Consider the following 26,894-nt stretch of genomic DNA (forward strand, 5'->3'; position numbering starts at 1 on the left):
TTATTAAATACATAAAACATGCAGCTTATATCAGCACAGGATCCGTGGCGCAATGGTAGCGCGTCTGACTCCAGATCAGAAGGTTGCGTGTTCGATTCACGTCGGGTTCAATCCCTGGAAATCCCTATCCGGTCCTTTAGTTTTGGTTTTTACATTTGTCATTATAATTTCATTATAATCATTATAATCCCCACCCGAAATCCAAACTGGAAACCTTTCATTCATTGTCATCCTTATCGTTCTTGAACTTCTTATAACATGATAATGATCAGACAGATAAAAACGCTTCTCGTGAAACCATTACTCGCTGCTAGGTAGAGACAGGTAAGATCAGGGGCGGAGTCAAAGGCTCCTATATCAGGGCTTTAGCTCGAGTGGCTCAATTTTTTTTTAACAAAAAATTATATGTAAATTTTATATAATTTTATAATAATATAGGTTGCAGACTCTGGTGGTGAAATTCTCGACCAATCAACTCATCTCTATAATCTCTGCCATCTATATAACATAATTTTAAATCTCATAACAAATAGTAACTGATTTGCAAATAACAATAAATATTCATAATCGGGACATATGAATGCTCAAAGCTCCAATACCACCTGGTTAAAAGCTGCACATATAATCTGTCGCGTGCAACAAACCACATATTTAGCAAGTCCGTCATCTCAATTTTGCAGTGGTTACAGAACACCTACACATTTCTTAAAGTGCCATTAAGATGGCAAACTTACATATTTCATTCTTCCCAGACTCGTAAACCATTAAAATTCAGGTAAAAAACACTCTACATTTTCCATTTTTCGGATACATATATCTTCCACTTCTCTCACAAATGATGATTGATACTCACTTAAAATTTAGGGTCTGATTCCAGCAAGTGACACTAGTTCAGACGCAAGATTTGAATTTGTCCTGAACCTGAAATCACGAAGAAGACCGTTAGAAAGGGGCTGGGAGGGTGTCCCAGCGTAGCCCCTCCGACGCTCAAATCAGAGACTGAAGATATAAAGGAAGAGCAGCCAAGAGTGCTACTGAAAACAATATATTGAATATATTGTTTATACATCCGAATCTGGTATTTATAGGAGAATATCTGAGCCCGTGCTGGGCTGTCTTCCATTTGGGCTAGGGATGGACCAAGGGTATTGGGCCAATCCATGGGGTATCACTGATAGTGCCATAGTTACCAGCCAAATGGCGTGAAGACACTACCTACTCGCTCAAGGTGAAGTGTTCGCCTAAGGGACTTCACCTTTTTGAGATTCAGAATTCTCGCTGAGATTCGTCTTATCTTCCGAAACTCAAGTGTAGTCGCTCTGATACCAAATGTTATGATTCAGTCAATTTATAATATTGTCTGCTTTGGCAAGTGACCTCACGACATTAAAATGAGTCACATGCTACATGTCCATTTAAATACTCAACATCTTCCTGTGGTTTGGAGTTGTGGGATTTTGGCTAAGATTCTTCACCCTTTTTTGGGATTCAGCTTCTTCGCTGCTCAGAGTCGCTTTGATACAAAATGTAATAGTCAACCCACTTGTGATATTGTCCGCTTTGGTCAGTGGTCTCACGACTTTAAAACGCGTTACAAGAGGTTGTTAAATGTCCGTCATCTCTCTCGTGGTTTGGCGATATGATAAGTATACCCCTTTAAATTCTCATGTTTTAGTCAGTCTTTTGGCCAAGCTCGAGCCACAATCGTTATGATAAACAAATTAACTAACCGAACTCGAGCTATTCGAGCTTAGTAAATTAAAAAAGAAGCCGATCTCGAGCTTTGCGATAAAAGCTCGAATCGAGCTCGTACCTATATATATCTTAAACGAGCTAAGCTCATGGATACTGTTCGGCTCACCCCGACTCGACTCGTTTACATCCGTAACGGCTGTGCTCTCTTGCAAATCAAGTTTGTTCGTTAACTGATTTTGTTTTTATACAATCAACTACAAAGTCAAGTCTTTCTAAAAAAACAAAAACAAAAAATAGAAAGACGACCAAGAAACAAACCATTAAATCAACCCTTTGCCAATCAAGTATAACAAGATTGAAAATAACCCCCACGTGAATTAATTGGTTCACATTTACTATATTTATAATTATTTTATTATGAGTACATGTCTTATGAGATGTTCTCACGAATCTATATCCATGAAATATATCGGTTCGATCCATATTCAAAGCGAAAAATAATATTTTTGTTATAAAAAAATAATATTTTTTCATAGATGAGATCGAGTAAGAGATTCATATCACAAGTAACGTGTGGAGATTATAATACGGATGCAATCCTAAAATGATATACACGTAATTTGGGCAGAAAGGCAATTAAGTCGAGCTAGTTAGTTAAATAGTTTTTTTTGTTTTTTAAACAAGTTAGCCAAAGAGTTACGTTACTTCAAATGAAGACAAACTTATCCGACCCTCGATATTTATGGAATATGATAATCGTTTACCGATATAAATCAAAATATATATGATGTTATTAGTACTATAAACCACGATAACTTCAAATTTAAGTGGTTAATTATGAACTCTTTCTCTTATAAACTTGGGATCGGAAACGAGAGAAACTGTATATAAATATGCTATTTTATATGTTTAGTTGAATGAACGAAATGAATCATGATGTCTTGTTTAGTTTTCGAGAGTTTCGATCCTTTTCAAATGGATATATTATGCTTGATTATAATCTGGCAATCCATGCACATTTCATCCATTGACGAGGGAGGGTTCACGACGTTCGTTTATACAATCTATTTTTATTTTCATAATTATGCAAAATATACTCGAATTTGGTCAAATTAAATCACTTTCCTGAATAACAAGACTTTGACGACCAAGTCGCATTCGATCTAGAATTATTCCCCAGTGACGTCAGAAACTTCCTCGTCATCGGGGATGATGTCAGATTTCTTCAATTTATTGCGGCCTTCACTTAAAACCAAGTATTTATACACCAAGTTAAATCCTATTTCAATCTCTCTATCAAATTAAAGTTTTTCCATCAAAAGGTTATGGAACACAATATGGCTACTCCCCCTCAATCCATCAGAAGTAGCAGCCTGACAAAGCTCTGCTACAACGAAAACACCGAAAACCCAAACGACACCCGTAACGTCTTACTGATAGTTGCAGCACTGATCACTGCCGTAACATTTCAGGCAGTGGTAAATCCGCCGGGGGGTGCATGGCAGGAAAACAAGGATGGGCACAAGGCAGGAAGGGCGATTTATTCGGACCAAAAAGAAGCGTTTTACACCTTCTTGATATCCAACACATTAGCTTTTTCGACTTCGATTCTGGTCCTGGTTTCTTTGACTTACAGGTTCCCTTTTCATGTTGAGCTGTGGACTTCCATTTTATCCATGTTTGCGACTTATGCTTCTGCTCTTTTCGCCATAGCTCCTGATGAATTTGTGAAGTTTCGGTACCTGTTGGCTACTGCTTCAGTGCCCTTTGGGATTAGGGTTTTAATGGAAATATATAAATGGTCGAAGACGAAGCGTATGTGACATATATATCTGTGTATATAGATGCATAAATAAATTAATGATTTTTAACAATCATAAGCTGCTCATGCAACCTAGCCGAATGATCATTTCTGTAATAATATAATTATGCAAAAATGAATGTATAAATCTTCTTATCTTTCAGATTAAATCATTCATATTTCCTTTTCTCAATCTCCGGCTAACTATCAAGTATCAAGTGAGTCTATGCTACATGAGTTCGAACATAATTGGGCAATAATTTCACTACAACATAAAAAAGTACTAATGAACCTCAAATTTTTGTTTTCAAGTGAGATGTTTGACCGATCATCTTATAAAAAACAGAACCGAGATATCTATTCTCGGTATAGCATAGACTAAACCGGTCGGTAAGCTAAAAATCCCTGGTCCGTAAGCTAGTTTTCATTTTGTGACGGTTTATTTTGTATGATTTATACTTATATGCAAGTCGATCGATTCATATACATGGTACTTTGAACGTATTACATATATGAATGCATATATTATACTATATCTATACATGTTTGCATTTGTGCATATTATGCAAGAAAATAATTGGATTCTACTTTTTTTTTTACTTGATTTAACAAGAAATATGGACAAGAATGACTCGAATGAAACCAAGGACAATATAGTATTAATGTTAGTGATCATACCATATATATGTTCAAACAATTTATACTACCTACTAATTAATTGGTATTGTTGATATTTTTGTAAAGGGTGATATTTAATTGGAAAATGTTTTTTTTTTCCAGGAATTGACGGAATTTATGATGCATTTTTCTTTATATTTAATTCCATGCTCACATTTTTTTATGTTCACTATAATATTCTTATCAAATATGAAAGTACTCGATAAGGGGTGTGTTATTAAATTAAACACAAAAAAATTTGTGAGACAATCTCACGATTCAATTTTGAGAGACAGATCTCCTATTTGGATTATATATATAAAAAAATATTTTTTATGTGAAAAATATTACTTATTATTATAAATATGAACATAGTTGACATGTCTCACAGATAAAGATCCGTGAGACGGTCTCAGAAGAGACCTACCATTAACTAAATAGTAACATATTATGAAATTAAATATTTTTTAAAATTATTTTTCAGAGTGAGAGAAGTTTGAATTGAAAATAATAATCAAATATGAAGATAATTTTTTAAGTAATGACAATGGCAGAGCCACATTGCCCTGATGACCCTATTTTTTTAAAAAAAATTATATGTAAATTTTGTATAATTTTGGATTATTTTGATATTAGTCAAGATAGATCAATTTTAAAATATTAAAAAATTATAGAGTTTAAAATTCTAGCTAGATAGAGTTATATTTCTGGTTCCGCAATTGAGTAATGATAGGAAGATATTAATATACTATGAAGATGCATTTTCAAAAAAAAATTAATTAATAGAAATATTAATAAAATATCTTATTTTCAAAAGTTGAAAATAATTTTTAAAACATATTGATCACAAGTTAAACAGCGTAATAATTTTTTTTTAAAAGAATTATATAGTTTCTAGGCGCCTAGGCCTACACAAAAACCTTTTATCCTATGTATATGTAAATAGACCATCATGATATCCCTCACCCGGACCCCTAACTTGAGCCACAAAAAAATTAACAATTATTGTTTTTTGTTTCAAATTTTTTTTTCTTTACAAAACTTCAATCATAATTTTAGATTTTTTGAGCTATCGGAATGAAATTCAAATTTCAAATTTTATTTCCAATTTTTTTCAATAAAGTTGAAATTTTTTATAAATTTCGAGAATTAATATCCTCAAATTCCTCAATATCATTTCGAAAAAAAAAAACACACAATCGTTAAGGGTTTACATAAATTTCTCACTATTAAACTAGAGTAAGTCTCTTGTAAGACGGTCTCAAGAATCTTTATCTTTGAAACAGGTCAACCATACCGATATTCACAATAAAAAGTAATATTCTTAGCATAAAAAATGATATTTTTTTACGAATGACTCAAATAAGAGATCTGTCTCACAAAATACGACCCATGAGACCGCCTCACACAAGTTTTTACTATTAAACTAATGATTATCTATTTGAGTATAAAAAAATAAATTGTTCTTGATTAGATGAAGGTGGGGGTGGTCCCTTTGTTCTCCATTGTCTTAGTCCCTCTTTCAAGTTGGCACATGCACATGTATAAAAGAAATGAATAGAGTTCCATGATCGCACATGTATACTGTTCCCTTCCCAGAATCATTTGCACCTGTCAAGTTGCGTGAACATCGTTGTATTCTCTTCTAAAAATGTCCACAACACAATGCAACACATTTATGTTATCACCCATATACCATATATGACGTTTCACAAGATGTTCGGCCAGAAATAACATAACTCGCATATACATATATAATTAAAACCCTAAAGTTTATCAATTCAATAATAAAATCTTGTGGAGAAATATGGAAATAACGTTTCCATTTATGGCTTCAATGAATTAAAGAAATTAAACTAGAGGTACAATTATATAAAATCAAAATAACAATCCAGCCAGGCTGCAAACAAGAAATGTATGTACATCGTCCCAACGCACTAGTACTTCGGAGTTATAGAAATATATTCCCCACAACATCATACTAAAAAAAAAAAAAGAAATTACAGCACATGCATAACCAAATAATTTGCCCATCCAGCCAAAGAACTTTAAAAAAAAAATACCCTCCTAATTCTACCCTGGCTAGAAAAAAGTAAGAAATTACAATGTGCTTAAACAGCAAGCTGCTGATGGGATGATTCATCTTCATAGTTTAAGCTCGGAAAAAAATTGGAAGATTTTGCATTGATGTGTGGATGAAGCATCATTTCCTTTTGGAGGTAAGAATAATATGTGTGAAAAGTGGAGGGAGTCACATTCAAATGGAACCCTAGTCCAAACAAGAAATCCACTTCAAGAAAGTTCATTTCTCTTGTGCTGATTCCTCCAACTTTAGCATAGTATGCGTTGTTGTAGTACCTGCACCGATCATATATACCAAAATTAGAACTATACATATATAATTTCTTCGAGTTAATATCTAGTTTATCCGCGGATTCGTCACGTGTGTTTGATCCCATTGATCAAAAGATGTCAAATTTTGGGAATTTTCGAAATGGTATGTTTTGAATTTTGAATGAATACATGCTTTTCTATACAATATATGTGAAAATGGGGCATGACCATGTGACATGAATGAGTGATGCTAAATTTGGCTAACCTTTAATACACTTTCCGGCCCACATTGCATGAGTGGCCACAACTATTTCAAGACTAATTTGAAATTTTGAAAAAATTTATAAAATTAATTAAGTGAAAGCTGGACAAAATTTAATCAAATTTATATATGGTTGCACTGTCATATTCAAGAACATATACTAAATTTAGCCTTGATTAAATTTTAAAACTTCAATTTGACTTTGTTAAAATTTCATTAATTAAAGTGGAGATCACATAAGTTAAAGCAAAATTTGAATCGTACTCGAAAATCAACAACACAAAAAACAAATCCCAACGCGATATTTCTTGACAAAACTTCATAAATCCAGCTAGATTTTTGAAAATAAATCTAGAAGAAAGAATAAAAAGTTTTTTTTTGAATATATATGTGTGTGTTGTATATATATATATATACACTCGAAACTTTTGGACTCATAGCAACTCAAGAAAACATCATGATTGAAGCAACCAGATTCTTGAAAATAAATCATAAAAAAATAAAAAATAATAACTTCAAATGAGTAAAATGAGAACTCACATGTCATCCATGAACTTTGCAGACACCATGACACTGGCGATAAGCAGCCTGTGAACGTTGAAGGAATTGATCTGCAACGTCGGTTGCCGCTGAGTGAACCGATCAAGATAGACGTAGGCAACAATGTAGCAAGAAGGGCTACAATTGGCATACTTGAAGATTCTTTCGAGATAGCTTTGAATCGAGATGGTTGGCCTCGTGAGGCCATGGAAGACTGAAATCTTCTGGGGTTGGGATGTACGGTTGAGATCGTTCGACTCCGCCACTTGTCGCAGGAGAGAAGAGAGGAAAGTGATGAGTTTAGGCATCCCATCTGGGACCTCTACTTCCGCCATTGTGTGCAATTTTGATTCTTGGATCGAGATATATATATACATATTTCACTTTTTTCTATTTTTCTTACATATATCATAATATATACCAGCAAACTGTAGGATGGTCGTTAATATGGCAGGTAATGTCAAATTACTAAAACATCCCTGATCCTAGAAGTTTGGCCACAATGGTTTTATTATATTAAAAAGCGTAAAAAATAAACGACATTTAGAAAAAAAATTATTAATTTGAGGCATATTTACTAGGGTCCGGGGGAAATTTGGGAAAATGACTTCGAACAAACTTAATCTTCGAAAAATAATCATCTTCAAGTTTGATTCAAATACATATGAAAGTATTATTTTGAAAAAAATGGTTTGTCAAATTTTATTTTACTTACTGCTCGACATGGCATACGAGTGTAATAATTAATTTGCCTATAGTTCGGATGCTTTTATGGGATATTTTGATATATAGATCCAGTGAATTTTTTTAAAAATGACTCTCCCAATTGTATTGAAAACGCACATATATAACTTTTTTCAGCATTCAAATTTAGAGAAAACAATTTATTGATGACAAAAGTTTGATATCGGTAATGATATGTTGACGTTTTATACATTTCGAAGTGAAGGGGATATTTTTTAAAAAAAGCATTATATGCATGCGATAATAATGATTTTTTTTAATTTGAGCTGATATCTTGAAAAGGAGGGAAAGATTAAATTAGTTATCCATAAGAATAATTTTATAAAAGTAGAGGGAAATGCGATATGGATCTTGATCATATGCATTTATTTCTTTTCTTTTCCTTTTTTTTTTTTTTTTTGGAATATGTAGCTTAGATGATCATGTGATTTTATGCTGGATTAATGGATATTTTGAGTTGTAATCTTGCCCTTTTTAAATTAAAAATTTTTTAGTTTATTTAATTATCCTTAAAGATGTTGATTTTGCCACATTTCACATCTTTTATTTTTATACTACTACAATCACATTCGATTCTTTACAATCATAACATTACTTCATGCTTTTGCGCTCCTACATCAGAAACATTGCCTTCACTGCTGATCTAATGATAATTATTGGTGTAAATATGTGAAGTTTATGTTTGACCTCACATATTTATTTATTTATTTATTTATCAAAAATAGTGTTCATAATTTGATCTTTCACAGATAAGATGAGTGCTTAAATAAATCATATGTAATGTAGTAAATTAATCTTTGTTATATTTTCATGCTTAAACATGGATTAGATCTATTGCCAACCCACTTAAAAACCCTCAAATAAATGTTGTTTTGGTTGACTCAATGGGATGTGATTATTTTAACAATCCAATCCCAATACAAGTTTGGTTACAAAATTATGTCTTGATTATCATATCACATCAATCAAAACATTAATTTTTTTTATCTCACGTGAATCAAATAATCAGATCTGAAATTATGATGTCGTTTTTCATATCTTTTTATTTATATTTACTAAATTATTTAAAAAAGATAAATTCATAATGACCACGTTATCCCAAATTTATTCGATCAAATTCAACATATTATTATTTATCAATTAATCCAACATTTTAATAATCAATACAGTATTTTATCACCTCCAATCAAATCCATCATAAAGTAGACGGACTATACGTACAGTGTGTGTGCTAATTAATGATGGGCATGATTTTTTATTTTAATTTTTTTGGCACAATTTATGGTACCTTTTCAAATAAAAAGGGTATAATGGGTAGTTCCGAAAAGAGTCGAACATTAGAGATGTAGATGGAGAAATTGACTTTACAACCAGATGCCAATTTGCCTGAATAATAACATGCTGGCAAAGCACAATGGTACCTTCCTTCTGTCTATTGTCTTAAATATTGTTATTGTATATTAATTTCTTGATTAATTAGATCGCAATCTTTCTTGGATTATTTCTAATTCATAATACGTACCGTTTAATTTCTTTTAAAAAAAAGAAAAGGGTCTGAAAGATAGAATCAAATATAAACAACAAAATAATTTGATTTTATCTAAAATTTAAAAGGGCAAAAACTTGTGTGAGACGGTCTCACAGGTCGTATTTATGAGACGGGTCTCTTATTTTGGTCATCCATGAAAAAATATTATTTTTTATACTAAGAATATTAATTTTTATTGTGAAATGACCTACTCATTTAAAAGATAGTTGTTTATGTGTATTCGTCTCTCATATATCGTGTACTCCCAACATGCATTGACCTTAGCTGAGAGAAAACATATATTTTGTTTTTTGTAAGTTTTACACACACCGAATTGCATGTGTTTGTCCATGTGATTATCCTCAGCCCACCATCTTTCCATTACATAGCACCCTCTCCCCACCACACAAAATATTACTATTATTCCTAGTGATGGAGCCAGAAATATGGCTCTGTCCGAGCTGAAATTTTAAACTCTAAAATCTTTTAATATTTTAAATTGATCTACCCGGGCTAATATCATATTATTCCAAAATTATACAAAATTTACATATATATTTTTTTTAAAAAAAGTTGGACCACCCGACTTAAAGGAGCATGTGGCTCCGCCCCCTGGTTATTCTGCTCAAAATAAAAGGAAACAAAAAAAAAACCATAATGCATGTGTGTGTTGAATTTTTAATATATGATCAATTATAATCAATACACAAACACTTGATTCCATATAGTTTGATGGTTTCATTCCATGCTGCGGATCATAGTAGATGATTTCGAACATGTGTTTGCTCGATTTCGCTTCTGCACATGAATAATCCGAGCCACAAATGAGATATAGCCAACCAGGTTTATTTTAAATATCTCACGACGTTTACATGTTATGGAAGATGGTACATGTCTGATAATTGGGTGGACCTATCCTCCACCCTACATTTTGTGCTTCTTTTAGTGGCCATTTTGGCTCTAAAACAATTTTGTCACATACCCGAAGTTGTAGGGAATGGTTTTTTCACATGAAAACAATAACATTTTTCCTTCTTCTTTATTGAAGCTTCACTTCGCTGCCGGGTTTCATGTTGTGTCTCACATGTGAATATTAATAGTTGATTTGATATTAAATTACTACTATGATATTATTAGCATCTTTTGTATTTGATATTATTTTGCTATGAGACAATATTTAATGTGCGATCAAGTCAAGTAAGAGTTTGTTGTGTTTATTTGATTTTGAGTAAATTTTAGATGTTTGGTTAATATTGTTCAGAAAACATGAAAAATTAAAATGTGTGTAGTCATATTTTTGGAAAAACAATTGACAAGAGATGATAACATTTAACAAGAGAAATAACGAAACCAAGCACTCGAACCATTCTAAAACTAAATCCTGAAAACATATTAAAATATGAAGCAAATTATATAAAGAATTTCATCTAGTTTCAATAAAAAAGGGAAAAGTTTCAATACGACAAAAGAGTTATTTGTCCTTTCTTTTTCAATAACGAAGTGATATCAAACTTTGCTTCGCTTTGATCGGACTGTCGTCATGCTCTATTCAAGTATGTCGCTTGATGGGCGAATCATGATGTCCCTATATCTTTGTTGGGGAGTTCCAAAGTTTCTTCCACCTCATGGCCAAGTTCGAATTCATTAAAGTGGGGGATGTAGTTAAAATGTTCACCGAAATCGAAAATGTATTCACCTCCACGGTTTGAAGATGACGTCATTGAAATTCGAATTATTTATATGAGTAAATTGCGAAATAGTAAGTAGAATATTAACTGTGGATAAAATTATAACAAAAATTATTGAATATATGTTATTAAATGATAGCGAATAAAGAAACAATTGCAGAGAAATGTAGAGTCGAGATAAAATTGTTCTGTGAAAATGTTTAGAAATGATATTGTATTTATAGTTAACTTTTGGGGTAAAAAAAAAAGTCAAATTGCAATTAATTTAATGTATTCAGTAGTAGTTGGCATTAAGGCCGCAGCCATTGGCCCAACGATCATTTATTTTTTAAAAACAATTTCCGGTCCCGTTACCGGATTCGGCTCCAGAACCGGTTTAACCGGATTGAACCGAGATTGGGAAATGTATCAGAGACGGTTTCGAGTCTGGTTCATCCTTACCGGGCCTGATTCTGGGCTTAACAGGTATATATGGATTAAGCTAGGGATGCTTAAAGGACCGGTTCTGATCATAATGCTCAACTCGTAGCGCAGCATTTAGTTTACCATTTACCCTTGAAAGCGACGAAAGATTCATAACTCGTAGCGCAGCGTTTAGTTTGCCAAGAATACAACAAGGTTACACACTGAGCAGGGTTAAAAAAAACTTACCTTGAAGATAATCAATCACACAGTCCCTATTAACTTTGGGTAAAACTATTAAGCATGTCAAGATAGAAAATTTTCCTCACTAGCTCTCCTGCAGTTGGCCAAGGGGAAAAGCAACTTGGTCACCATCACCAACCATATCATTCTCTACCTCTGGGAAGTCGCCATTAAATGTCCCACCGTCAGAAATGGGAATGTAAGACATATAATTTACGTCATTGAGACAACCCATTTGCCTTAGGATCTCAAATAAGGTGTCTTTACTTGGCTGATCAGATTCTTGGTCCAAGATCTCGAGAATTGAAACTACATTTGCCGGTCTTGGCCTCCAGTTCTTTGAGCCTTCAGCTGAAGCGGCATTCTGTAAGAAAGATAAAGCCTCCAGAATCCTCATATTTCTGATGTGATCTTCCGCAAGAATCTCCCAAGTCATCGAATTTGGCTTTCCTCCCCCCTTTATCATTTCATCAAAGAACGTCCATGCCTTTTCAGAAAGCCCTTTCTTCGTATAGAAACTCAGTAGAAGATTTGCTATTCGAGGGTCGTAGGCTGATTTAACAGAAAGCCATTCATCGTACCTCTTCTCAGCTTCATCAATGTCCCCTAATCGGACCAGAGAGGAGATTAAAGTGTGGTGTCCCGAATTTGGAATATTGGAAAAGGTAGATTTGTAAATGTTCCACATTCGAAACACCTCATCTTTCTTGCCAGCACTGCCATATAAACTAATAAGATAATGATAAGGAATTCGATCCCGACCGGTGATTCTGCTTTCAATTTTCTTCAGACAGTCGTCAGCCTTTTCGAATTGGTTACACTTGATGTATGCTGTAGCCATTGTGCTGAAGGTTGTCCAATTGGGATTGATGGTCGGATCAAGTTGCATCTGTTCAAACACTTGTTCCATTTCCTCGGGAGACCCTTGAGACCCACGCTTCGTCAACCAAATATTATAGGAATAAATATCTAATGCTATTTTACTCTCAAGCATTTCCGATATAAGTGACTCAATCTTTTCGTGATCTTTTTGGTTCATATAGAGAGTCATCATCACATTGAATGGAAGTGCATGACTCGCATAACCTCGTTTTCTCATCGTATTCATTTGTGCTTCAGCCTTTTCCATCATCCTAGCACGTGCATAAGCATTCAAAAGAGACCCGTATATTCTCTTGTCTTTCAAGGCTTCGGGCAACTTCAAGAAATATTGTTCAGCACTTGAAATTCCATGCACTTTAGCAATCAAATCCAACTGAATAGCAGTGTCACTGGTGGTTATTCTATAGTACTCTCTTCGATTATTCATCCACTCGTATACCTGTAGCGCACATAAGAATATTACGGACAGTGGAATATAAAGTTTTGAAATGTGCTGCAATAAGGCGGCTAAATTAGTTTAACATGACGTCATCCACTCATGATGAGAACTATATAATTCAGCATTTAAATGAAGATTTGAAATTTTTAAAAAATGATGGCCAAGGACCATACATATATTATATTCCTAAAAAGTGTGCAAAGTTCAATACACTCCACTCCACATACAGAACAGAAACCAAAATGTACAGCACAAACCAAAGACAACTGAAAAATAATTTCCCAAATTTGAGATGTGTCTGCACATGTAGCTGCATGCGAAATAATAAACCATAACTAAAAATTATTCTGCTGTGTATTCTTCCCACAACAAGATGTAGCAGGATATTTAAATTATATCAATTATTGTCTTTCATACTAGGAGAGCTGATGAACCCAGTTTTAGAGGAACTGATTGAATCCTGAGTCGCATAGGTACCAAAACCTTGCAGATTCAGGAAGTGGTATAGTGTCTTGCTTACTTCCGATTCGTGATGTAATAGAGAGAAGTGAATAATGCTAAACAAAGCTGTGACAATAGTTATTTAATTTGACACCGAGGGACTGGAAGAGGTACCCATATATTCAATCCTTTCTTACGCCCCTTTAACGTGGATTCTCCTGGGGTCAATTCATTTTTTTCCGCCCTGGCAGACCAAATAGAAAATTCACCCCTCGCCCCCCTAAGAAAGGGAGAAAAAAAAAAGAAATGTGGTGCTCCATCTTGTTGGTCATTCATAGAAACACCAAATTTGGTGCTCCACCTTATTGGTCATTCTAAAAGCACCAATACTCCAAATAATGTAAACAAAGAAGCTTAGATGCATACAAAATATAGTTATCAATTTTAAAAGACACAACATTCATATGAATCTGAATCAATAGTCCATGCGCAATTTGGTGCTCCACCTTATTGGTCATTCATAGAAACACCAAATTTCCCTTGGGTACTAGAAAAGATACAGACTCGTTGAAACATAAATCTATGAGGTGACTTCTCCACTTGGAACAGAAGGATTTCTAACCAGAGAAGTCACAGGATTCTTTTAAACTTGTTCTCGCTTCAAAATAAGCAAATAAGTACCAAGGATAGCAAAATGAGCTTTTACCCTTCTAGTTTCAATTACCATGACATTTAATGTCAAGAAGGCACAAATTCATAATAATTTGTGACATTAATTTGGTCATATGAGGTCCATGAAAATCAATTTAAGACCCTTGGATTTAGCATTAAGGTAGTACTTTTATGGTATCATGAACTCCACTTAAGCTGTGTCATAAGGCAACTCCTCTAGACATACATAATAAGTGTTGAAACCGAGCCATCCCCGCATAATTTGCTCACAGTCCAAGAAAACTACACCATCCTAAAGCCCACAATTTAATATCAAGAATCAAGGATAATATCAACAAAGCTCCAATCAAAAAGCCCCAATAACCCTCGCAGTAGAGTTGTAACTTAAACATTAAATCACTAGATAGCTCAAATATCAACACTGCATCAATTGCGGAAGAACAACAGTACTACATAGAAGTCATGAAAAAACCAAAATTCTGAAAAACAATAAAAGAAGAGGTAAAATATCAAAAAGCATTAAAAAGTCTAATGATGGGTTCTTGATTCCCACAGCCATGAACCATATAACAACCAATATCCAGATAATTATAAGAATCTGAAGCCTTTAAACATCAGATAAGTTCATTTTACTACTCAAACACCCATCAAATATATCATAAACCTCCAAGTATACTGGCATTTCCAATTCTTTTCTCACCTGAAGAGCGTATTTGAAACGCCTAAACTTCCGAAGCTCCTTCACAATCCTGCAAAGCTCCCATTTCGAAATCCTATTTCCCTTATTTTCCACCCGATTCAACACGGAAGCAGCGCCCAGTTCGGGATTCTCCATCATAGATATTTCCTTGTACATAGCATTCCAGTTCAGCATAGGCCTCTTCTCAAAATCGACTGTTCCATAACTATGAACTTGTGATATTGACGAACATGTTATAAAGCCTGAATTTTTATGGGTTTCACGGGTAGTTACAATTACAACGGGTTGTTTGATGGAAAAGGTCCGATTTTGCAGGAGCCCAGACGAAAATGAAAGTGAGTTGAAGTTGGTGGGGCTGTGGTTTTGGTTATGAAACTTTGGAGGTGGTATCGGGATAGTGGATTGAAGAAGCATGGCTATTGGAATTTGGGGTTGGATTTAGAAGTGCGGAGGCGAAGCTGTTTGTTTCTTCACTCTCAAATTTGGGTCTCTGTGGGATTTTCCTCCCCGAAGATAAGAGGTATGCTTCATTTTCTTGGGCCCCTGTAATATTTTACACCCAGTTTCAACATAAAAGTTTTTGTTATTTAATTTTTATTTATTCTGACAGTAATAGCAAGATAATAATAAAAACTAAAAGAAAATAGCTTACACTAATATAATATCTATTTAATTTTCTTCAAAACGTATGAACGAAAAAAACCATGAAAACCGAGAAAAAAATAAAGCATGGATTCATAGGTTATTTTGAATATGTTCAAATTTTCTTTCTCATAATTATATTTAATTTTAGTATTTCTGGTTATCTATGATTTTATATTAGATTTTAATATTTATTTATGTCATATATTAGTACATATCACACTAATTACAAATATAAAATATGTATCCCTTTTTAATAGATAAAGAGTTTGCAACAATTATAGCTCGATTTCGAAAAACAGTCTCAAACTCAGAGTCTTCGCAGAAGTGACCTGTATTTGTCCCTCATTTCGGATTCACAGTCTCTTAAAATCCAACTAAAATATAATTATCTATGCACGTGTACGCTGAGTCTCTAACAATCACCAATATACAACGTGGAGTGGGAGTGAAAATTACATAGATCGATCAAGAATTTGGCAAGGCCACGGATATGCTATATTTGAGATATTAAAATTTATATTTTGAAATGAAACTACTTCTATCGGGTTTTGGTTTGATTCACTTCACTTCACTTCAAACATGATTAATATTTTATATTTTTATTCAAAAGCCCAATCCGACGATAATCGAAATTCCAAGCTCAAACGATCTTTCCTTTCATGAACATGGGTGAGCGATAGGTAAGTCCGCACATCCACGAGCACCGTGCCCACATGCCATTCGACACACTTTGCAACAGAATTATCGATCCTTATCATCGGTTCTGGGTTTTTTTAAAAATTGAAATTTATCAAATTTTTAATTATATATTTTTTTGTCTGGTACGCACAGCTCAAACAATGTTCGAGCAAAATTATGGGAGTCTCTAGTCCGATGAGAAAGCTTAGTTAATGTTGAGAGAGCAACCAAATTGAAAGATACGATTTTCAAAAAATTCAAAGGAATTTCGACGAATACTACGTACCAAGAAATTGAAGAATGTTAATAGTGAATCATCTTCATCTCATTTCTCCGTACCCTCCCATATACCAACTGTCGATGAAGGGGACGATGTGCAGGAATTGGGTAAAAACATTATACTAATGGGAAGGAAGACATTCAAAAAGACCATGAATGAAAAAGGATCAAAAACTCCAAAAGATTGTGAATTTGTTCCAAGAAATGAAAGAATATTAACGATCCAAAAGTGATGTTTAATGTGAGTATTATATGAAGATGTAAGAAAAAAGTCTTCGCAAACGATTCAATTAGTAATTTATTTAGTCCATAGTTTGTTTTATTTAATTATTTGTATTTTTTTAATTGCATGTATTTTTTTTAAAAAAAAATTGTGTGTAATTTTTTAAATTATGTGTAATTTTTAATTATGTTGTAATTATCCTCTTTTTTTAATATCAAATTATTAAATTGAGTAAAAAAGTTATTAAATAAAATAAAATTTTAATATTTCAATATCATATTTGCAACATCATATCACCACTGTACGTAAGAAGATGTAATAAATCATCTACGTGACTTTATCATGAGATGAAATTACCAACGTAATTATTGATCTCATCAACTTTTTCATATCGTTGAACATCCTATTAAAGTTATTGAATTTGATATGTGCTTAATTTGATGCTGCTACTGTCGTGCAATCGACTAAATTATGAACTTTTTTAATGAAAAAATTTAATATTGGCATTTCCTATTTTTCTATTAATATAAGAAGTCAATTTGTTACATTAAAGCTTATGAAACATTTGCTTCCCTCGTTTAGTGGAGTATGATTCACTTCGATCCATGTAATTACAAAAAATATTGGGTGTACGATTATATTCAATCTTAAATTTTGAATGACAAATTACAAAAATATCATTTAATCTAATTAGATTTTATTTATTTATTTTATTCTCTATTACCTTGAAAAGAACATTTTCATTATCTGTAATAAAATATTTTTCCCGTAAAAAACTTTCAATCATATTCTTGAAGAGAAATGTCTGGTAGTTATTTTAAAATTACATTTTAAATAAATTTTCATCTTTTAAATTATTTTAATATTTTTTATATCATAGAAAAATAAATTTTCTCCACATTAATTAGAATTGCAAAATATCAAAATATGACATATTACTTTTTGCTTTATCATTTTACAAAAATGTATTTATACCAAAAATATCATTTTTCACGATAAATACATATTAAGTCCACTCATTTCACGTACATAAATTTATACTAGTCATAAAAAACATACATGCTGTAAATGAATGCATGAATTCAGCAGATGAAAATTTTATTCCCGATTATAATATCATTTTATCCCATAATAATAAAATAAAATAAAATAGAAGAACAACTCATAATCCGATGACACCAAACAAAGCAAAAGCACTGCCTATTCCCTAGCCGATGACACCAAACAAGGTGGCCACAGCAATCAACAGACTATTCCGGCAAGGAAAAACGACCGTCGACCCAGAGGGATTCGGAATGGTTCCGGAGTCCGGAGGCGACGGGGGGGTTCCGGAATCCGGAGACGATTGTCTGGTTCTCGATGGCGGTGATGGGGTGGTTCCGGAGGGTGGTGATGTACCTGTGCTGCTTCCGTCGGTGACTGTGATAGCCAATTTCATGCCTTCAGCGCAGTGACCGGATGTGGGACAGATAAAATACCTTGTGCCGGTGGTAGTTAGGGGGAATGCAGTCGGGCTCGAGTCGTTAAAATAAATGGGATTACTGGAGTCGCAGTAATTGAATTCAGTTTCGGTTACTTCCGCAACTGAATGGCGGCTGGAATACTGGAACACTGAATATTTTACACAAATATTGGGACGAATCATTAGAATCTGTCACGAATTACATATATTTTATATTTATAGATTAATTATAATTTCTTTTCGGGGAAAAAAAATCGGTACTTAAGGCTCAAGGAAGAATGCATGATCTAATATAACAGGGTCTAAATTTTACGATTTCTTAATGACGTTGAGGGTCATCCCACAAGCTCCGGGTCCTGCCAAAAATACTCGAAACGAGGACTGGATCTTCGATTTTTCGAGTTCAAGACATATACGAGGACATTATCACATCCTCAAACCCACTCCAGAAATAATATTAATTTGGTAAGCGAGTTCCCCAAACCCGTCTCGTCTTGTCCCATGCATTAATATTTTTGAAATGAGGATGGAGAGTCCTCGAACCCGAAACCGCGGGGCATCGGACGAGGACGAGAAGATGGACCCTAAATAACTAATTTTAATATCTCATATGACTAATTTCTTTTCTCAAAATACCCTTCTCTCGTACTATTGTTATTCTTGTGGAAAAGAAAAAAAGGAAACCGGAACTTCAATGTAAAGAAATAATAAATGGTACTTAAGAAAAATTTTGATTAAGTAATCAACAAACCTAGTAGGTCTTTGGTTGTAAATTTCTTATTTTTCACCCAATCCTCATAATTTGTTCCGTCGGTCCATCCCAAGTAGCTATCGTCGCCTACATAAATGTTGGCACAGTATATCGCTACCGGAAAAACGAGGAGGAGAGCAAGAGAAGTGATAACTTTGGCCATTTCAATTATATGCAAGAATATGAAATGAAAATGCAAATAAGTAGTGGAAACAGTCTGGTGCACCGTATATCTTAGTTATATAGGCATGAAAGCGTGGGAAAAAGTTGAGATTCTTTCATAATATTTTACTCAACTGAGAGGGAGTCGGTAGGCATGATCGTACTTCGCAGGTACTGTGCTTTTCTTGGTCAACTTATTGCTAGTATTAAAAAAAAATAGCTATGATCAGTTGACTTTCAGCCGCGTTGTCTGTACAAACACATGGCTTGAAGTGTTTTATATATGAAAAATGGTACCGGGATCAGTTTCGGTTCAATTTCTCTCGGTTTTTTTATTGCTTTTATCGAGGTCAATGATTTTTTGAAGGATTCGAAAATTTTAGAACGAGTCAAATTTGTGTTTTTTTCAATTAAGAAATCGATTTTCGATTACTGAAATAATCTATAATGAAGAAGAAATTTTATATGTATTAATTAAAAAATCAATTAAAAATAGACCGATGTTAATCATATTCTTCAAAATTTAAATAAGATATATGTTTTTATTTACAAAAGCTAGTACCACACCTTCTATCAGAGGCGGAGTCACATGAATGTACACCCGAGTTTAGCCTAGGTGGCCCAATTTTTTTTAAAAAAAAATTGTATGTAAATTTTTATAATTTTGGAATAATATGATATTAGTTCGAGTAAATCAATTTAAAATATTAAAAGATTTTAGAGTTTAAAATTTTAACTCGGACAAAGTCATATTTCTGACTTCTCTGCTGCATTTTATGCACCCATGTGTCTTGTTTGATGTGATCGAAGAATTTGTCTATTTTAGTTATTGTTTTGGTCAATTTTTTTATTGATTAGTGAGTTGTGGAGAAACGGAGATATTTGGGACTAAAAAATAAGTACGAGGGTTTATGGGTCAACTAACATGCCAAATCTTAGTGAAACCAGCTTTACTTGAATTTTAATGAATAGAGTTAGGTCCGCGTTACAAATGTAACGCCAAATATTAAAATTGATTTATAGTAGTTTATAAACTCATGAGATTATATAATTCAATTGACAATTTTTTTGGGATAAAACACTTCTTGTGTTTATAATATAACATTGGTATTCTCTCGTTGAGAGTCGACGTAAATGACCTAATGACATAGAAGAGAACTGTGATCAGATCGGTGCTGATAATAATTGTGTGAAAGAACATATTAAAGACTTGATTAATGTGTATGATGCATGCATTCGATATTGGAATATGTGTGAAAATCGTTTAGAATGAGTCATCACGGACATTGATTTCTTAAAAGGTGTTCATCATTACAATGGTTTAAATCAAATATTAAAACTATTAAATAATAGCATATAAACTCATGAGGTTATATTACCTAATGGACAAGTATTTTGGGATGAACAACTATTGAGTTTATAAACTAACATTAATGTTATCATTGAGAGTCGACGTAACGAAATGAATAACCTAGAAAAGGTTACCATTTGATTAGTATCAATAATTGTGTAAAAAAACATAATTATAAGATGAATTACAGTGCATGATTTATATATTAAATACTGAAACTGCTAATGTCGGATATTAAAACTAATAAAGAGTTACTTATAAACTCAAGAGATATATGTGAAATTCGTTTAGAGTGAATCAACACAGACGTTAGATATTAAAACTAACAAAAAATAATTTATAAACCCAAAAGATGTTTTATTCCAAAAGATGCCTAGTAAATGATATAACATCATGAGTTTATAGTTTACTCTTTATTAATTTTAGAATAGATATCTTCCTTCTTGTGAGACGGTCTAACGGGTCTATATCTGTGAGAAGGACCGACTCGATCTATATATGCAATTAAAAATAATATTTTATATATAAAAATAATACTTTAATAGTTAGGTCGGTAAAATAAATCGTAAAACAATCTTATAATAAATTTTGTTTTAATTTTAAATTTTTAATGTTTTGTGTGGAAACATATGTAACATCATGTCGTTAATTAATACCACTACTTTGGTTAGTCCCAAAAATATATAACATCACTGAAAATCTCGATTATAATTTTTATTTTCCGTATCTAACTGGTATTGTTAGTTTTTATCAATTTATTTGTTATTAAATATTAATATTTATTATTATTATTATTTAAAAAAAAAAAACTGGGTAAATCCGCCGAAGAAGTGGTGTAGGTCTTTCATATGTTACCAGCGTAAAGCGGAACCCGGCCCAGCGTAAATTGGGGGTTGACGGAAGTGGTGCCGGGTTCCGGCCCAACGTAAAGCGGAACCCGGCCCACCTAATCAAAAAATATTTTTTTTTACCAAACACCCCCAATTTTCTACTTTATCGCGTTTCTCGTCTTTTGCGGCCACTCTTCTTCTTCTTCATCTTCTGTTATCACGTTTCAGCGAGCCATTCAGCGCCTTCAGGTGTTCTGATCTTGCTTTATTTATCCAAGTTTCGATTTGGGCCTTTTCTTGGGTCGACTGTACGTTTATTTCAATAAATTTGTTGGTTTTTGTTGCGGTTTACTGATTGATGTTTTTTGGACTGCGAATTGTATGTGTAATGGATTCGTGGACTGAATTTACTTTGTTGAATTAAGTTTGGTTACTTTCTATTGCAAAGTCGGCATTCTTTCAAAAGGAAAACAAACCTCTCCCGGAAATTTATTAATCCCAATTTTCATATCTTCCTATGTTCTATATTATAATCCATTCGATATACTATTTTAAACCTATCATGGATGTGATTGTCCAACACAATCTCCCAAAGTGCATTTGTCCAAAATAATTGCCCAAAAGACAAAATCAAACATTGCCTCGGATTTTGTTGGTTTGTGTTTTCATCAGATGAATGAAGCCAACGAGTGCAAAAAGGAAAAAATAACTTTCTTCTTGGATAGTACAGCTTCTGTAAACTAGATTGAAAATTATTGAAAGCTTTAGGGACTGGATTCAGTAACTTAGTTATTTTCCCTCAAATGAAGTATAACGGGTGCTAAATGAAAAATAAGTTTTTCTTTGAATGGTAGCATCATCGTCGTTTACCTTGACATGATTATATTTTATTTTGGACTTTTGGTTTTTATACCATGCAGGAGTATCGGGCTTCTGTTGGATGTGCTGTGATGCAATGCAGCAACACTGAGGTAAGGGGAATTTGTTTTTTCATTATTTTGAGCTAGTAAAAATAACTCTCGTAGATGCAAGTCAAACCGACTTTGATTAACTGATACTGGATCTTGTTCTTTTTCAATAAACAAAACCATGTGCTGGACCTTTTGGTTGGTTCCATTATTGTTGAAAATTTCAATAAGCCGTGCTTGGAAATGCAAATTTCATTCCATATAGGGCGTAATTACTTTAGAATGCGGTTGGGATGTTTTTGATACCCTATTAATCATGGAGATTCATGAGTTATGTATTCGAGGTAAACTATTGTAGTAATTTTTATTTCAACCTCTAAGACAATCTAAGCTGATGGTAAATAAAATAACATGAGTTCATAGGTCTGGGAGTGTATTCCACCCATTTAACACACCCTTTTATTTGAATAAATGTGTACTAAAAAAAAGTGCTACATACATAATACCTTCATGAGATGCTTTGTTATGCTCTGTGGAACAGAAAAAAAGTTTTGTTTTAGTCTTGCCCCAGTTTCCCTTCTCTGTCGCCAAACTGACACTGCCCATAAAAATTGGCCCTTGAAGTCCTTTTTCGGCAGTGAAAAGCAAGCATTTATGTTTTTATTACTGAGAAACTGGACGATGCAAATACATAGTTATCGATTTCAACAATTTTTTTCACAAATTACTTTCTATGTGCAAACTTATTAGTAAGTTTCTATGAAGGATATTTTGTGGCATTTATGAATTCCTAGCTTTATCAGATAATTTCATTACCTTGTGTTGACATAAAAACATCCTTTAAAAAATATTTTTTAGATTAGAGGAAGCATCTTAGTTTAAATTAGAGATGCATATTAAGTACCGTTTGACTCTGATAAAGTGGGAGATTATCTCTAATGAACTTGATTATGTGACTCAGCCACCAAAACTTATCTTAATGGTCTTATGCATTCCTGAAGTCGATATACCTTTGGATGTAAGGATGCTAAACCATAGTTCAAATTTTTATTAAGCTATCACCTTATATGGAGTTTACTTTTAATTTATGAACAAAGAGTAATTTAGCATTAGAGTGGTCGGTGGTGGATGTAACAATTTTCACAATCTGCTTTTCATGGTCTTTCTAAGAGTCGTTGAGTTATATTGAGTGAATCCCTATATTTATGGTTTCTGCAATTGCAATGAAAAGTTTTTGAAGTTATCGGTAATTCCTTTTCTTCTTCCCATGTCTGTTTATTCCCTCTCTTTCTTTGTTTGCATTCGAACTACTGCCATCATCTTGTTTAATTTTTGCAAGGATTTCACTATGTTGGGCAGGTTGGAGCTGGTACTACGAATTCTTTCACTTCTTTAAGGGTCCTCAGTCTAGAACCATGGAATGTTGCGTAAGTATGGCATTTAACCCTACTTGTAATCCATTCTCTTTTTGGGAGAAAAAAGTAAAATAGCATCATACACTTAGAAGGTGTTTGACTGAGCTAACTGGTGACCAAGAAGACACCCATTCTCCCGCACCTAGGCGTAGTTGTGGCCAAAACGCAATGACCTTGCTCCTACTTCCTCGCTCAATGCCGTCGCCACTCTCCACCGCCCCACCTTTCCTTTCACCAAGAACCCACATTCCTCCGCACATATACACCCACCCCGCAGCCATTCTCCTCGAGATGTGTACTTCCATGAAAGAACTCCATCAATTTCTCCCACTTATAATTAAAAACGGCCTATACAACGAGCATTTGTTCCAAACCAAGCTCGTCAGCTTGTTCTGCAAATACAGGAGCTTAAATGATGCTGTCAAAGTGTTTGAGCCAATTGAATCCAAGATTGACCCTCTATACCATACCCTACTCAGAGGATACGTTCAACAATCGTCTCTAGATGCTGCTTTGAGGTTCTTTTGTCGAATGAAGTATGAGAACGTGATGCCGGTTGTGTATAATTTTGCTTATTTGCTGAAAGCATGCGCTGATAGTTTTGATGCTGGAAGAGGGAAGGAGATTCATGCGCAGTTGATAGTGAATGGGTTTTCCTCTAATTTGTTTTCCATGACCAGTCTGATGAATTTGTACGCTAAATGCCGCTTAATTCATGAGGCGTATAAGATGTTTGAAAGAATGCCTGAAAGAGATTTGGTTTGTTGGAATACGGTGCTTGGAGGGTTTTCACAAAACAGAATGCCAAAGAGGGCGTTGGAGTTGGTTATTTTAATGCAAGAAGAGGGGCATAGCCCTGATATGGTTACTGTGGTTTCTATATTGCCTACCTCTGCTGATATTAGGAATTCAAAGATTGGGAAATCGATTCATGGGTACGTTATGAGACGCGGGTTGGAGTCATATGTAAATGTTGCAACTGCCCTGTTGGACATGTATGCAAAATGTGGGTTGATAGGAACGGCAAGACGGGTTTTTGATGGAATGGATTCAAGAACTGTAGTATCATGGAATTCCTTGATTGATGGATATGCTCAAAGTGGGGATTCAGAAGAAGCAATTAATGTATTTCAAAAGATGTTGGATGAAGGACTGAAGCCAAGCAATGTTACGATTATGGGCACTTTACATGCATGTGGCGATTTGGGTGATCTCCGGAATGGTCGGTTTCTTCATGAGTTAGTCGATCAGTTAGGCCTTGGTTCAGATGTCTCGGTGATGAACTCCTTGATTTCAATGTATTGCAAGTGCAGAAGGGTTGATGTGGCATATGAATTGTTTCATAAACTGGAAGGAAAGACACTCGTATCTTGGAATGCTATAATATTAGGCTGTGCACAAAATGGTCGTGTGATTGAAGCCATCAATCTATTCTGCAAAATGCAACAGCATAATATGGTACCTGATTCATTCACACTGGTGAGCGTCATCAGTGCTGTTGCTGAGTTATCTGTGTTACGCCAAGCGAATTGGATATATGGACTGGCTATACGAATGTATTTGGACAAGAATGTATTTGTTATGACGGCCATTGTTGACATGTATGCAAAATGTGGAGCTGTGAATAAAGCAAGAAAGCTCTTTGACATGATGGATGAGAGGCATGTCACGACATGGAATGCTATGATAGACGGCTATGGAACTCATGGTTTTGGAAAAGAAGCTGTGGAATTATTTGATGAAATGTGCCGAAATGGGAGTATAAATCCGAATGATGTTACATTTTGTGCATAATATCGGCTTGCAGCCACTCAGGCCTTGTAAAAGAAGGGCAACACTACTATACCATTATGAAAGAGGTATATGGCATAGAACCATCGATGGATCATTACGGAGCCATGGTTGACTTACTTGGTCGAGCTGGTAGAGTTGAAGAGGCTTGGGATTTTGTACAATGCATGCCTGTTGAACCAGGGATCAACGTCTTTGGTGCCATGCTGGGAGCCTGCAAGATTCACAAAAATGTGGATTTAGGAGAGAGAGTTGCTGACAAACTATTCAGTTTAGAACCAGATGACGGTGGGTATCACGTTTTACTTGCCAATATTTATGCCTTAGCTTCAATGTGGGATAAAGTTGCTAAAGTAAGAACCATGATGGAGAAGAAAGGGATTAGAAAAACACCTGGTTGCAGTACAGTGGACTTGAAAAATGAGGTTCACACTTTCTATTCTGGGAACACGAGTCATCCTCAATCCAAGAAGATATATGCATACCTTGAGACATTGATCGATAGGATCAAAATGGCTGGGTATATCCCTGATACCAGTTCTATTCATGATGTCGAAGATGATGTTCAGGAGCAATTGCTGAATACTCACAGTGAGAAGATAGCCATTGCATTTGGACTTTTGAATACAAGTCCTGGCACGACTATTCATATCAGGAAAAATCTTCGGGTCTGTGGAGATTGCCACAATGCCACAAAATACATATCTCTTGTGACCAAACGAGAGATAATTGTCCGCGATATGCATAGGTTCCACCATTTCAAGAATGGGACATGCTCGTGTAAAGATTATTGGTGACTTGCTCCGGGTATCATATTTGATCTGTTCATGAATACCATTGGAGGAAGTCGAATTCAACAATCCGTTATGTCCAACCACGGATCTCACGTTTATCTATCAGGCGTTACGGTGAGAACAAGGTGGGATTCAAGATTGGCGGTTCACATAGTGCAGTACGCCCAGCTTGTATGCTGGACCTGAATCTTTAACCATTCCGTAATCATCAAGAATAGCAGCAGCAAATGGAAGTGAAGCATTCATGATCTGAAAAGGCAGCGGCGCGGTTTTATTTTATTGTCACCTATGAAAAAAGGTCATGGAGTGACCATTGTAGGTGAAAAGCGTGGGACCAGGACCTGCACTAACTAAACGTGCATTTTCAACATGGAGACTTACAACTAGCGAGAACCAAAATAAATCATGCATTTATTCTTTCCGGAACAATTGACTTCTAATTGATTATTGTGGTTGGTTTTAGATGAGTTGTCAATGCATGGATTAGTTATTACCAAATTTTCTTTAATTAACTAAATTGTTCTGTTGACTTAGCAGCAATATCTGAAGGAACCACGGCTTTTGATTACTTCCTCAA

The 26,894-nt window shown here is 34.2% G+C and overlaps 4 protein-coding genes and 1 non-coding gene across 6 annotated transcripts in view; 3 read left to right on the top strand and 2 right to left on the bottom strand.

Annotated features, from left to right (window-relative positions):
* Positions 1-38: 38 nt before the first annotated feature.
* On the top strand, positions 39-110 carry TRNAW-CCA (transfer RNA tryptophan (anticodon CCA)). The gene has a single exon. It is a non-coding gene; the product is annotated as a tRNA-Trp (tRNA).
* Positions 111-6,135: 6,025 nt separating this feature from the next.
* LOC142520114 (cyclin-U4-1-like) lies at positions 6,136-7,662 on the bottom strand. The gene is made up of 2 exons (XM_075623095.1): positions 7,290-7,662; positions 6,136-6,511 (listed from the first exon to the last, which is right to left on the bottom strand). The coding sequence occupies exons 1-2, from the start codon at positions 7,622-7,624 to the stop codon at positions 6,265-6,267; spliced, it is 582 nt and encodes a 193-aa protein (XP_075479210.1). The 5' UTR covers positions 7,625-7,662; the 3' UTR covers positions 6,136-6,264.
* A 4,142-nt stretch (positions 7,663-11,804) lies between these two features.
* On the bottom strand, positions 11,805-15,566 carry LOC142551996 (pentatricopeptide repeat-containing protein At1g02150-like). Its single transcript, XM_075661557.1, has 2 exons — positions 15,029-15,566; positions 11,805-13,215 (listed from the first exon to the last, which is right to left on the bottom strand). Exons 1-2 carry the CDS (start codon positions 15,440-15,442, stop codon positions 11,980-11,982), a joined length of 1,650 nt encoding a protein of 549 aa, XP_075517672.1. The 5' UTR covers positions 15,443-15,566; the 3' UTR covers positions 11,805-11,979.
* A 6,763-nt stretch (positions 15,567-22,329) lies between these two features.
* Positions 22,330-26,362, top strand: LOC142552046 (pentatricopeptide repeat-containing protein At1g11290, chloroplastic-like). The gene is given in 3 exon segments (XM_075661648.1): positions 22,330-22,380; positions 23,677-25,515; positions 25,518-26,362. Coding segments are annotated over 2 exon segments (2,418 nt in total). The 5' UTR covers positions 22,330-22,380; positions 23,677-23,900; the 3' UTR covers positions 26,321-26,362.
* Positions 23,726-26,894, top strand: part of LOC142552005 (glycine--tRNA ligase, chloroplastic/mitochondrial 2-like) — a 38,482-nt gene continuing 35,313 nt past the window's right edge. The window contains exon 1 of one of the 2 annotated variants that reach the window (XM_075661627.1): positions 23,726-23,744. Coding sequence is in view for 1 of the 2 variants with exons in the window: in XM_075661600.1 (XP_075517715.1) it covers positions 23,738-23,744 (7 nt within the window). In the remaining variant the exon portion in view is untranslated. The remainder of the gene's footprint in view (positions 23,745-26,894) is intronic. The other variant, XM_075661600.1, reaches the window with a different exon arrangement.

This window comes from Primulina tabacum, chromosome 1 (assembly GCF_025594145.1).
Source record: "Primulina tabacum isolate GXHZ01 chromosome 1, ASM2559414v2, whole genome shotgun sequence".
Classification (NCBI taxonomy): domain Eukaryota; kingdom Viridiplantae; phylum Streptophyta; class Magnoliopsida; order Lamiales; family Gesneriaceae; genus Primulina; species Primulina tabacum.